Genomic DNA, 13,927 nt, shown 5'->3' with positions numbered 1-13,927 from the left:
CTCCAGAGGTGCGGGAGGACCGTGGACGTCGGGGGACGTCATCAACGTGGTCAGCGCTGACATCGCCGCCCCGGGCCCCGTCACGGTGTCTGGGTCGCCGCCAGCAGCTCCCGACATTTACGCAGGAGGAGGAGCCGCGGCTGACGCGGGGGACGGTGCCATGGCTCACGGCCAGCCGGACATCAGCCACATGTACGCGGCCCCTCACCCTCACCCCCACCCCCACCCCCACCCGGCCCCCTCCTACTCCTGCAGCGGGGACATGTACCAAGACCAGTCGGCAGGGGGTTACCTGGCGACGTCCACCTGCGCCGTGTCCTACCACCCGCCTCCGTCCTACAACTCTGCGCCCAAACCGACCGTTGACGGCGCCGCGCTGCTCTCCATCATGCCAGAGTACGGAGGCTTCTACCAGCAGAGCTGCCAGAGAGACATCCAGGCGGCGTTCCCGGAGAGGAAATCCCTCCCGTATCCCCTGGACTCCCTCCGGGTGCCTCCGCCTCTCACGCCCCTCAACACCATCAGGAACTTTACGCTCGCTGCGCCCTCGCCGGCCTCCGAAGGTCCGGTGGCCGCGGCCTTCCCCGGCCACCAGAACCTCCCTCTCAGGCCGATCTTGAGACCCAGGAAGTACCCGAGCCGGCCGAGCAAGACGCCCGTCCACCAGCGGCCGTACCCGTGCCCAGCGGAGAGCTGCGACCGTAGGTTCTCCCGGTCGGACGAGCTGAGCCGGCACCTGCGCATCCACACGGGCCACAAACCCTTCCAGTGCCGCATCTGCATGAGGAACTTCAGCCGCAGCGACCACCTCACCACCCACATCCGCACGCACACCGGCGAGAAACCCTTCTCCTGCGACCAGTGCGGGAGGAAGTTCGCCCGCAGTGACGAGAGGAGGAGGCACATGAAGATTCACCTTCGGCAGAAGGAGAAAAAGTCCTCCGCGACCTAGTCCGCGCCGCGCGGGGCCCGGTGCTGCTGAATGTAGACTTTCAGAGTTTGAACATGAGCCGTGTGGGCTCAAATCCTGCCTGTCACCCCCCCCCCCCCCCCCGTAGTTTACTGTGCTCAAGAAAGTGGACGAAATCTGGAAAACCAGGCAGAACCAGGGAGAACCAAAACCCAGAGACACAAATCCTCACCCATCAGTCAGTGGTCCAGATTATTCCCAGACGCGTTTTTCCACACAATTAAAGCTGGACGTGGACGTTGTGGCGTTAAATTCTGCGAAATGTCAGGGGAGTTTGGTTCACACGACCGTATATGCCGGACAAGGCTCTTCAAAAACCCGGTCGGGGTTCAGAATGTGAACCGGAACGGGCCCAGCTGCTGCGGCGAGGCGTTGTGGCCGCGGTCTGTGCTTCGCGCTCTCAGGGATTCGACCACAACTCGGGCTGCAAACGACGAGACCGAGAGTCCGCCGGTCGACCGGATCGGACGGATGCAGGAGGCGCCACCGCTGTTTGGTTTTGACCGCGGTCGAACGAGCGAAGCGGATCGTAAGGAAAACACCATCGGCCACTTTCTGACCCGGGCTCTGGGTTTCCTCCAGACGCGCGCCTTCCCTCGGAAAACGACGGTGACGAGCGAAATGTAGCTGGGGACTCAACTCGTCTTTGACCACCGGTTCACCGAAAATCCCCAAATTTAACGGCAGCGAGCCGGAACGGATGCCGCACAGAAATCCCCGTGCCCGTTCTAGCAGGACCCTGCCCTGCTGCGCCATCGTGGCGATGCCAAAGTGACGTGAGAGGGCCCCCGGGGGGCACTGTGACGTCAGGAGCCAGGGCGGGGCTCAGGTGGGGACTCGGTGAAACATTTCATTGTCCAGACGCAGCAACCTGAAGCCTTTCTTTTTTCTTTTTTTTCCCTAAACCTGGTTTTGTATCTCATTAGAATTTTATTTACAGTCCTGAGACCTGACATTGGTTTATACTGGATCACACACTGCACAATGTTACCGTAGCCTGATAATCTGTTACTTTCTGGCAGGATGTTTGTTTCCAAGGTGTCTGCACAGACCTGTCGCTACTTGTAGAGATCTGATCGGCATTGCTACCTGATGAATGTGCGAGAGAGAGAAAGTGACTGGATAAATAAAAGTTCTGTTTTTGTGTTTTATCATTTTTATGCAAACAAGTCGAGCGCTGAAGCTTTTCCTCTGCTGGACTGACGCTTCTTGTCGATGCAAATAAATGTTTTGTTGGTTCGGTGTGGCCGCCTGCTGTCGCTGCTCTTTGCTTCTGGGTTCAGTTTGGCGTCCGTTCAGGTGTCGACGAGACAGTCTCGCCTGCACTTTTCCGCATTCCCCCTGGAGCGGGATCTGCGGCGGTGGATGTGAGCTCGCACGGCAGCGAGCTTGCCATGTGGGCGTCAGTTTTTAGGAGGAAGAGTGTTTCCCCGGGTTTTTCCAGTGTGGCGCGAGCCTAAGCGTGAACGCAGCTGACGGTTTTTTGACGTCTCCGAACTTGGACCACCACTAAGACCGTCGGATTTTGTTGTTTACCCCCCAGTTTTGACGCACTTCCCCGAGTCACGACGCCACCGGCCAACGCCTGCCGGACTGGAAACACTAGTTACCACGCTAATGCTAACGCAGCCTGAGTTACACACCTGGTGTTTTAAGAAACTGTGCGGAAGCGCAGCCAGATTTGTCCACAGTTATTAACTAAGTCGAACTTACCGCTGTGCCGCTCTAAAATCCTCTTTTTAACAAAGTCCACGTTCTGAGCCGCTCATTACTGCAGTCTCATTTTGATGTAGAGCTCAACACTTCCTGTAGATATTTCACAGTAAAAGCCCTCCAAGAGAGGGGAAGGCATTAGTCCCTCTCAACCACCTGCAGGCTTCTAATGTGAAACAGATTTGGTGTTGCAGCAGGAACAGGGAGGAAATAAAATGCCATAAAACGGGAAGGCTTCTGCTGACATCATCATCCAAACATAAAGTAATTAAATCAGGTAAAGGCCAGTATCTAACAGCAGCCTGACAGTTGACGTAGACAGAGGCCCTGGGGATTTATGATGTGTCGTATGAAACTGGGCCACGACATGTTTTTCCATCTGCAACGCAGGAACACGTAGAGGTGCAAATGTGGGCGTGAGGGGCCCAGCCACCATGTGGAATCCGACGGTGGCGACAGGTAAAAGCGTTTCTATAAACGCCGCGTCGAGAAGCCGGGCGTCCGCAGAGCGACGGGGATGACTGGGCGCCCTTCAGAAAGCTGGCTCAACCGGTCAGTTTGCTACATTCGCCCTTCACAACCCTTCTCTGTTTCAACCTGCAGAGAGAGCTTTACGTGTGTCTTCTGCAGAAACATAGTTGCTGCATTCAAAAACAAACCAACAAACTCCGTTGACTCCTCAAAAACCTGCAAAGTCTCTCTCCGCCTCGGCAGCCGATGTGCGAAAGACACTTTTGTTTTCCCTTGAACACACTTTAAAATTTGAACTTCAGCCAGTTTTAACGGACGCTGGCTCCTCGGTCACACAAAGCAAAGTTTTACTGACACGTACGAGAACAGGTTTAAGTCGGCAACCTGGTTCGAAAACACACCGGAGGGATCGGGCCGCTTTTCCCAAACTTTTTCTTTTGCCATTTCGGTAACGGCTCGTCACATTTTGAAGCGAATGAAGCAGGCAGGCAAAATAAACAGCACGTTTTATATGAACAGACAGGAAATCTTCATTACAGGCAAAATACACCAAAACAGTGAGTGTTCATTTCAGAATCCGATTCTGGACTCGGGCCCGTTTCAAGGAGCTGATTAGAAGACCCGTGTAGTCTACATCCCCCTGGACACGATTTTTTTTTTTCCTCATTTCACATTTCAAATGGTCTCATTCTCCCACACCTCATGAGCAGAGCTCCTAGTACGACCAGAGGTCTTGTGTCCAACGCCAGTCTCAGGGTCAGCGTACATTTTCAAGAGTGCATTCGTGGATTTCAGGTTGAAACCTCCGACAGGAACCACAGCTTTAGTTTACAGTTAAGCGCCGATTTTAAGTAGCGGAGCACTCGTTCAGCCTCAGTTTGTTTTGCGTGAGTCTGAGCTGGACTTTATCATAAACCCCATTCCTCAAATTCACCTCGCATTTCTGATTACACCCAACCTCACACCGTGACCAAAACATGTTTCTGATGCCTCCTCTGCAATCACACTGACATCTTTTACACTGTGGCCCTGACCGATTGGTAAAAAAACCTCTCTTTTCTTATGTGGTAATGACAGTCCAAAAAAAAAAAAGGCAAAGCTTGATTTAGTGCACATCTTTCACAACAATCTCCTGAAAATCAGTGGTTGATACAGATCACAAACACAGTCCTGAGGATCGAGCTTTTCTCAGAAAAAAAAAAAAAAGAAAAACAAAACTTGTCAGGGTTTCAATTTAGCCCGTTGCTCACGTCATTCCTAACTCAACCTTTGGTGGTTTTCAGTTCTTTTTTTTTGTGTTTTTTAACCCTTTGATGGGTAAACCTCTGGATGGACAACAACATTCTTCCCCGTTTTAAAATCAGACTTAATTCAGAACAGAAAAAAAAAACTGTTGAGGACCGTTGTCTTGGTTCTGAACAGCAGACGTGTGTGAGATACTTCTGACTACCCCTGACTTACACACACACACGTGACGTATTCTGCCACATGCTGACCCCACAAACTCTCAGGGAAAATCCTATTCCTTAAACGCCCCCCCCCGTTACAGCTGTCAGTCATCAACACACATATCTTGGGATTTAGTTGCTCCTAATCTCAGAGAGTGAAATGTCTGCTCCCACACGGCCCTCACCGACAACACACGAGAAAGACAGCAATGCCAACATCAGAAAATTAAGGACCGGGGAACAAATACATCAGGAAAACGTGATTTAATTGACTTTCTCGGGGTAAAGCTAACATCCGGAACCTCTCAAATAGTATCTCCACGATACAGAGAGCCGGGAAGCGTGTGAGGAGCAGGACAATGAGGGAGGAGGACTCGGGAATCTGCTTTCCTGACAATGATATCCTTACTACAGATACAAAGAAGCGTTGGCCCGGGGCTCCAGTGATTTTGCTCAAATGGAAATGGAAACTCGACCTTTGCGGCACCCGATGCTGTGCCGTGTCGTTTCTCTGAAGGGACACCTTTTCTGCAAAGTCACATTCAGGGTCAGGAATAAAGCCCCGGGGTTGACCCTCCAATTTGCCTCTAGCCTGAACATGGCTCCACATGCTGGATTCAGGATTTAGAGCGACCCTTCATGTAGCCCAGTTTGTCCAACCATGTCCAGAAGCCCCGACCTTGTGCCACCACAGGGTCCGCGAACCCGAGCAGCCCGAGAAAATAGGACGCGTTTGCGACCGCGGGTCGGTCGGTCCGCCCGCGGGATCACAGGCAGACCTCCGGCCCCGGGTACGGCTCCCCTCCGCACCAGAAATCCGGAGGCTGCGAGATCTCCATGAGCCAGACCTCCTTCTCCTTCTGCTCCTTCGGCTCCGCGTGTTTCACCTCCGCGTCTTTCAGAACCCTGTAATAGTGACAGTCTCTGCCGTCGTCCGGGTCGTACGGCGGGGCCAGGATGTCCATGAACGCCGTCGGGCCGTCCACGGCTTCGATCTGGTGCAGGTTGTCCTGGTCGGGCGACAGGACGCACGGGCCGCTCTCCTCCGTGTACTCGCCGGTGGAGCGGAGCACGGAGCGCCGCAGCGCGGCCGCCTGGGCCGCGGGGAGCGGGGGCGCCGCCTGCGTGCCGCCGGCCGGCCGCTCCAGCCTGTCGAAGCAGCTGATCCTGACCTTGCCGTACATGACTTTGAGCACGCCGTGCATCCCCGGGTGGTCGTGCAGCGGGATGGAGGCGCCGCTCTTCAGCAGAAACACGCCCATGCTGAACTGGTCCGTCTCGCAGATGTGCATGTAGGTGACCGGGGGCGCGCCGTGGTGGTACGGCAGCGGAGAGGGCACGACGGGCGAGCTGCTGTCGGCTCTGCGCGGGACGAGCTTCAGGTCCGCCGCTCGCACTTCCGTCATCAGGCTCCTCAGTTTGCCCAGGTTCTCCAGGAAGGCTTTACCGGCGTCCTCGCCGACCCGGGGCGGGCTCCTGAAGGTGACGAGAGCCTGCCGAGCTATCCTCTGAACGATGGAGGTCATGGTGCTGTCGCCGGGCATCATACCGAAGCGAGGAACGGCGCTGCCCGGTCTCCGCCTGTCGCTCGCTAGCCGTAGCCCTTTAGCTAGCGCCGAAGGTCGTCTATTGGTGCGACGACTCACTCCGCAGACATTCGTCCCCCTGAGGGGTTTTCCCGGCCCCCTTGGACTCTTTTTTTTATTTTTATTTTTTTTTTACGAGTCCGACTTGGCGAGGAACTTGTGCGATGGTCAGTATAATTACTTTCGTCAAATCGCTGGACGATGCGAGGTCAAATCGGGGTGGATTTGAAACCTGACAAAAGCCTAAATAGAAACAACAAAATCACTTAACCTTCATCTTAAAAAAGTGAGAACGAATTAATAACAGAAATGAATTATGATCGACGCTTTGAACCCCCAAATCAATTTACGTTAAACGTTCTCTACAACCTGGTACAGACCTGAACCAGTTCCGTGTTATTCACGAGCTGAGGTGTAAAATCCTGCTCTTTGTTGTCAGATACACACACACACACGGATGGATCACAGAGAACGGGCCTACCAGGCAACAGGGCCGTGGGGGCCCGGGGGCCCCCCTGACCCCTCAAGGGCCCCCGGGCCCCCACGGCCCTCGGTCTGAGGTGACCGGAAAGTCCAGTGACGCAAAACCAGAGAGGGACGCGGAAGGACCCCACAGACACGCGTCGCAAGTTACGGGGGGCGGAAAACGACACAAAACGGGGGACGGCAGAGGCGAAGAGACGACAAAGAGGCAAAATTTAAAAAGAGAAGAGAAAAAAAAGGAGACGCGAATCAAACACAAAGGGACACAAAGAGACGCAGAGCCGCCAACGCACAGCTCGAATCTGTGGAGGGCGGAGGTGGGGCCATCGGCTCATAACCCGTCCATGAATTTATTAAACTGTGCAGCACAATTACATATAAATGTGTAGAAAATATTCTAAATGTGATTTCAACAAGAGAAATCTAAAGCATGTTGGTGAAATGGGGAGTGATCTGGCTCCAGAGTACTTTTGGATGACCTCGTGGTAGCCCGAGATGAGCGGCGGAGTGGGACCTCACCCCCCCGCTCCGCTCAGCCCAACACCGGAGTTCATTGGCCGTTGCGAACGGTCCGTTTTCGGCCCCTTCACGTGCTCACTCACTGGGGTTTTCTGCTCGCGAACACGAGGATTCGTGTTTACAAACAAAACACTAAACAAACAACGGACGACGCGACACCGCGCGTCCGCGGAGGTGGCGCTCAAGTCCGGGGTTTGGCTCAGGCTCCGTCCGTCTCAGCGGCTCCGGCGCCCCATTTTTAATGAGCTGTCAAACACGTCCGCACCAGGCGGCGATTCGCCGTCTGCACCGCGAGCATCGTGGGATATGTAGTCCGCGCGGCCGTCACTACCCGCACGCTGAGCCAGGGCGTCCGTTTCGAGTTCAACTCACTGCCAGGACGACGCACTACAATACCCAGCATGCCGCGGCGTGTTTAACTTTTAAGGCTCTCCGCCCGCGGTTGTCGTTGCGACACGCACGGCCAGCACATGTGGCGTGTCAGCGCGGGGGGAAAACCCCCAACAGCTGAGCTGAAACACCGGGGCTCCGTGTGGACCAGGTCCAAATGTTCGGCCTGAAACTAGAAAGCCTCTAAATCCTCTACAACGGGACTCTTCTTCCTCTTCTTCTTCTTCTTCCTCTTCTTCCTCTGTTTTTTTGTTTTGGATGCTGTTAAAGGGTCGTTAGACGTAGAAGCAGAGGAGGCCGACAGTAGGAGAACATGCCTGTCGGACCAGGCCACCGGGTCTTCGGCGGTTTCGGTAGAGGTCAGGATGTGGGGCAGTACACGGTTTCGTGTCTAAAAAAAAAAAAAAAAACTGCTTATCATTGTGATGATGAAACACACAGAAAAAAAAATCCCCTTTTCCAGGCTCTGGGAAAGTTTTGCCGACACGAAACCTTCATGGAACAAGAGTTCACGATACGAAGAGCAGCAACTGACTGCGGTTGGACGTGTTGCGTCAGCAGTTTCCGTTTTTTCTTTTTTACCAGCAGGACTGAGCGGCGGCGCTCTGTCCAGCTCTGCGCCGTCACCGTCAGCGTCGAGGCGAAACGATTGTTGACTTAGAAAGAAGAAAAAAAGAAGGTGAATCAACTACGTCGTCCGTGGCTGCGAATCTTTGGGATTTGCAATTTCCACCCCTGAAATGCAGCGAGTAGACTTTCGGTTCTGAATACTACGGTTCCCACGAGCCGCAGCATCAAGCCACCTGAGCCGAAGTCGGTCCAGAACCCAGAAGTAGATTCAAATTTCCGACTTTATCCGAAAAGTGCAATCTGCGACTCTGCCCCGCCAATTTGCCACACGGCGAAGCGACCTGAAGCCCTCCTATTGGTTGGCTCCTGCAGCACGGCTCTCTGGCGACCGTAGCAGAACTCTCCCACCGTACCGGGGAGGAGTTTCACGTCGACCCGAGTGTCGCGACGCTGCGGATGAAAAATGAACGGGACGCAGAAGCCGTTCCGTCTCTATCCGTCACACCGCGGAAACAAACTCAACTGCTCGGGGTCGGAAGGTCACGCGACAGCTCTTCCATCGCGCCGGTCCAGCTGGAAGGCCGGTAAAAGAAAACGCCAAAAATAAATAAAACAAAACAAAAGAGTCTGAGTTTTGCTTCGGCCTCCACAATATTAACAGTGACTCATGTGAGTGAGCGTGACTCACTTGCGGCATCCGTGTTTGGCATTTCATTGTTAAAGAGGTAGGCGGTTAATTTGGACGTCTTTCTGCTGGGAATCACACACCCATCCCACCCACACACACACACACACGCACGCGCTCACACACTCATAAAACTGCTGCTTTATGGAGATTCAACCTGATGAAGACGCGCGTTTGGCGCAACCGCTCGGCCTGTTGGCAGGTTTATCCGCGTTCGTTGCTGAGATCGCGGCGGGACGGGGGGGACTGTTCCCAGATCCACGTGACCACCTGGGGTCAGATTTTCACGCCCCCCCCCCTCGATTACTTCACCAAGAAGTGACACGTCTCCACTCGGCGTTGGCTATTTTGTACCTGACCTCAGCTACAAATGTCAAAACCCCGCCTGAAACGCTCCTTCAGCGAATGAAAATGAACCGTGTTCGGGAGCTGCGTCCGTCACCCTCCGGCGGGGCTGAAATGTCGCGGCACAAAGGTCTCAGCCGGCGAGAAAGCGTCGCCCCGGCATGTCCGAGGAGAAGAGCGTTAATGGCCACACTTAAAGGGCGGGGCGAGAGGCCTGCTGCGCAAAACGCCTCGTTGGATGTTCACATGAAAAGCCCCCCCCCCGCCCCGGAAGGCGTCACACGACCGCTTTCGTCGGCTGAGCGATTCCCACCGTGACCGATGGAGCTGATTTTCATGCGTCAAATCCTGTTTCCTCGACCCGAGAGAACCAACCGTTACATTTCTTTTGGGCAAAAGCGACTTATTCGGAGCCACGGTTTACGGAAACCTCACCACCCCGACACCCGCCAGATGCGTGCGCCGACATCTGTGCCTCGGGGACGCACCGCCGTCATCCGTGACGTGTCGTCGTGTGAGCAGAATGTGAGACCTCCTCCCGTCACCGAGCCACCGGGACGCCCTCACGCTGACCCGTTCATACCCCCAGTGACAGCATCACTGGCGCCGAGGCTGTGCGAGTGAACTTGCAGTGGTCGCGGAGACACGAACGCGGAGATGTCACCGGCGCCCCCCCCCGCAGCTCGCCTCCTCACTTCCCCTCCACAATCCTCAGCCTGCGTCTCTCAGGATCAGTTTGACACCCGCCTACTCGCGCTGTGACACGGAGGCCTCGCTTGCGCGCCAGAAATACTCCCGAGTGCGTTATCTGGTCAGCGCGTGACGTCGCTGTTCTCCCCAAAGCAAAGTGTTTTTATTAGTAGGAAGCGGAGGCAGGCCGAAAATAGACGGCGTGATTCAGAGCCCGGACGGTTTTAGCCCTGATGTCGAGCCAAACCGTCCAAGCCCTGCGTAGGTCGCCCTCCAAACCAAATAAACGGGGGGAATTAATATGCTGCAACAGGCTGTCGCTGTCCAGCCGAGCCGCACGCACACACACACACACACACACACACACAGAGCCTGGTCTAACACAACAGTTAACAGCAGACGTGCTGCACGTTGTTGTGTAGACCTCAGACTATTTTGAGGGTCTGCCGTCGTGTGAGGAGGCAGAGGGGGTTTCTGCTGCGATGTGCGTGTCGTCCCCTGCGATGGACAGAAGCTGCGAAGCTGAAGGAGAACGGAATGAGACGCCGACACGAAACTCCGCTGCGGGAAGGATGAACAGCTGTGTTAGAAAATATCTGGTTCTTCGATCAGAAGAATAGAAAACCCTTAAAAAAAAGAAAAAACCCGGGGGAAATGAGTTAACTACATTGAGTTTTTTGGTGAGAAACATCCAAACACAGAGTGTAAAGTTCTGCTGTTTGCGCCACGGAGGGCGAGCTGAAGCCAAAAACTACATTTCGTAGAAACCTGAGAAAACATCAGCAGTTTACTCGGTGGTTGACACTATAACTCGTAGGTCATCACAAGTTACCAGTAACATTTGTCCTTGACATTTTTTCTGTCTATAATTAAACTGACGGCAAAAACAAATGTGCCTGAACACGTTTGGCTTCTTTTTGTGGTCGATCTGAGTCTCACTAGGGTCCTTTGGTTTCCCTCTCAGCGAAGTTTTGCAGGTGAAACCCCCCTGGGCCCCTGGGCCCATTCCCAGCAGGCCCGATGCCTACAGGTACAGAGGAGGTGCGTATTTCATCTGCTTCTGTGCAAATTCCCCGAGGTAGGCATTTTTTAACAGTGCATTTAAGGCCCTGCGTGTTACGCAACCCTGCTGGAGGGTCTCTGCTGGAACATTTTTATTATTTGATTTCTACCAATAGATTCATCACAGATGATCAGTCACACCAGCCTGAGTGAGGCTGAAGTCCTTCTCCTTCTCCTCGTTCTCCGCCTCATGCAGCAGTTTTATTTATTTCTCCTCATAACCACGGCGCTGGGCCGGGGTTCACAAACCTGTGTTTGTTAAAGCCAAATAAGGCTAATCCGAGGTTTGCGTGCCGCTGTTCCTCAGACACTTCAACTTCACTGGATCCAAATGTGTTTTGTGACTGAGGCTTTGGTCCGCAGGGTAAAGACAGGAAACCGGATCGGGAGGCCAAAGAACCCCACCGGGAACCTTCACATGCAGCCACTGACATCACACAGAACCCTGGGTTTTACTGTGGAGGCAGGCGGTTAAGTGGAGTTAACTCCAGGAACGAACCGTCGAGCCATTGACTGAATCTGCGTTAGTGGCTTTACTGTACGTTCCGTGCAGAGGTGGGTGGAAATCCTGCAACGGATACCGCGACCAGCCCGACAAGTCATGTTTTATCTGCAAGACGTGCAAATCAGAGGTCGAGAAGTCGCCAGAAAAGCTTCTGCAACCAGCTTCCCCGGGGCTTTGTGGGTAAAATTTGCCTCCCGCGGCAGCTCAGCTCTGTGTCTGATGTCTCACGTCAGCTGTGTGAAATCTGTTATCTGTGGCCCACATGGCCTCGGCCCGCAGGGCGACAATCTGCAGACGCTCGCACTGATACGTGCGCGTGACGGTTTCCCAAAACATTTTTCGCTCCGCAGAGCTCGTCCGGCGCCCGGGCGACCATTTCACGGCCGAGCGTGCGGACCCCGGAGTGCGTCGTGAGCCTGCGCGCTGACGTCAAAGCGCCGTGTTATCGTGTTTGCTCTCCCCGGGAAAGATAAACACCAGCCTGCATTATTTATTGAAACGATGTAATGCAGATAGGAATCACAACATAACAAGCCATCCAACATTCTGCCCCGGCCTCAACTTTATCTCCCTGTTATTTTTCCCAATACGCAGCTGGTTGGACGATTTAGATCAAATAAATACAAACGTGTTTGTCACGGATGAAAATCCGCCATTCGGTGGACAAAGGCGACAGCTGCTGATGTGAGAGGATTTCATGAGGGCAGAACTCACCATACCTGGAATTCGGTTTTAATCTTAACACTAACTTCCTAAAGTAGCTGGAGCTGACTGTTCATCTCTGTGCTAAGTACCAACCGTTTACAGTATTTCTTTAACGTTTTCACAACTTGAAGGCAGTAAACTGTTTCAGGGGCGGAAACACTCCAACTTGTAACACACACACCTGTTTCCAGGTGTGCCCACACTTGATAAGTGATGTTTGGGGCGTTTGTCAGATACAGTAGAGATGAGGAGATGGCGATTACACAGTCGGCACCTCAAACTCCAGGGCCCCTATTTATCAAATCCATCTTACGGCCAAATGTCGGACTTAAAAACCCTTCGCTTTTACTCCCAAACATTTGTGAAAACTTCTCAAGAAAGTCTCTTAAAATGTCGGAGAGCTGCGGCGTCTGCGGAGCCGATCGAGAGTCGAACCTCGATGACTGCAGCACAGGAGCAATAATAAGATTTAAAGATTTCAGAGGATTTTTTTAAGGAGGCGGAAAATACTGGCACGCTGTGGATGGACACCCCCCAGAATAAAAGACGCATTTTCAGATCAACTGCGTTAGAATGAAATAAAAACTAAGGATCTTGAGGTTTTACCACTTCAACATATTTCTGTGTTTTCCCTCGGGCTTTTGGGGAATTGGGAGTTTGAGAAATGGTCCCCAACGTCTGGAAAGAAAGAAAAAAAAAAAACTTTGTTGTCATGGTAATCACTTCCTTATGTTCTCTCTCTCTCTCACTCACACACACACACACACACACTTCCTTCCCCCCTCCTCCGTAGCCGTCACATGTAGCGCACGCACGGCAGCTTCGGGGTATTTTGCTCGTAGCTCCAGAAACCAGCCGGCTCTCTAACACTGAAATAAAACCCGCCCCCGGGACGTGATAGTTCTTACTCGTCAGTTACTGAACCTTGTGAACAAGAAAGTCAGTAATGTTGCTTGTTATGTATTTGTGATGCAAATTGTAAACAGCAAACTTGTGTGTGTGTATCGGTGTGTGTGCGTGTGTGTGTGTGTGCTCGTGCATGCCTGTTGATGACCGCACCCTGTTATCATCATGATCATCATCACTAAATTCGGATGCCGTCAGTTTTAAACACCGCGTGACCAACGCACGCGCGACTCACAGACACTTTTTTTGTGTCTCTGCAAAACAAACTTTAAAGTTTCCCCAAATTAACGACCACATTTTCCATCAGCTGTGTTAAGCCGTGTCCCAAACCCACACTGTATCATTTCCAGTTGAATATCAAACAATAAGTTATGTTGATTTCTTGTAAACCCACTGCAGAAACAGCAGGCGTGAAAGGTTATTATATAGTAGGTATTTATTACAGCTAGCACGGAGCATGGAATTGAGGCACACCTGATGACTTCTTACTTTGCATGCAGGTGCTAAGTTGGAAAATGGTTCCAAAAACCGACGGTCTGCTTTGAAAAGCGGTCAAAATTCATGTTATGTGCAAAAATAAAAACCGAGAAAGATACAAACCCACCGTTAAAACCACTGACGTTGGTGACTCCTTGTGGTAGCGACAAAAAAGACAGTGGCAAAGGGCAGTGAACGCCTGTCCGCCGTCTGCTCTAAGGTTCACCGTCTCTGCCCAGGCCTAAAGCCAGGCTGAGCACAAGAAGTTCCCGTGAGGCATCCTGGGAAAAATGTAGGAAATCAGCTACCGAAGAACAAGAAGTCGAACCACGTCGTGGCTAAAACCGCAACGGCCCGTGAAGCCTGAGGCAGCCCTCTCCGCTCACAGGGCAACAGGCAAGT

General features: G+C 53.0%; 2 protein-coding genes across 3 annotated transcripts in view; one reads left to right on the top strand and one right to left on the bottom strand.

Annotated features, from left to right (window-relative positions):
* Window positions 1–975, top strand: part of egr2a (early growth response 2a) — an 8,286-nt gene extending 7,311 nt beyond the window's left edge. The window contains exon 2 of the mRNA XM_040139517.1: window positions 1–975. This exon is cut by the window's left edge and continues 118 nt beyond it. Coding sequence (XP_039995451.1) covers window positions 1–952 — 952 coding nt within the window. The 3' untranslated portion in view covers window positions 953–975.
* A 3,876-nt stretch (window positions 976–4,851) lies between these two features.
* adob (2-aminoethanethiol (cysteamine) dioxygenase b) lies at window positions 4,852–13,811 on the bottom strand. Of its 2 annotated transcripts, none has more exons than XM_040139519.1 (2): window positions 13,653–13,811; window positions 4,852–6,431 (listed from the first exon to the last, which is right to left on the bottom strand). In XM_040139519.1, exon 2 carries the CDS (start codon window positions 6,147–6,149, stop codon window positions 5,370–5,372), a length of 780 nt encoding a protein of 259 aa, XP_039995453.1. In that variant the 5' UTR covers window positions 6,150–6,431; window positions 13,653–13,811; the 3' UTR covers window positions 4,852–5,369. The 2 variants fall into 2 exon arrangements, with proteins under 2 accessions (XP_039995453.1, XP_039995452.1); XM_040139518.1 differs by lacking the exon at window positions 13,653–13,811 and adding an exon at window positions 6,569–6,684.
* Window positions 13,812–13,927: the final 116 nt, after the last annotated feature.

Source organism: Xiphias gladius, chromosome 11 (assembly GCF_016859285.1).
Source record: "Xiphias gladius isolate SHS-SW01 ecotype Sanya breed wild chromosome 11, ASM1685928v1, whole genome shotgun sequence".
In the NCBI taxonomy this organism is placed as follows: Eukaryota; Metazoa; Chordata; class Actinopteri; order Istiophoriformes; family Xiphiidae; genus Xiphias; species Xiphias gladius.
The sequence above is the reverse complement of the archived record's forward strand: the minus strand, read 5'-3'. Positions and strand labels throughout refer to the sequence as shown.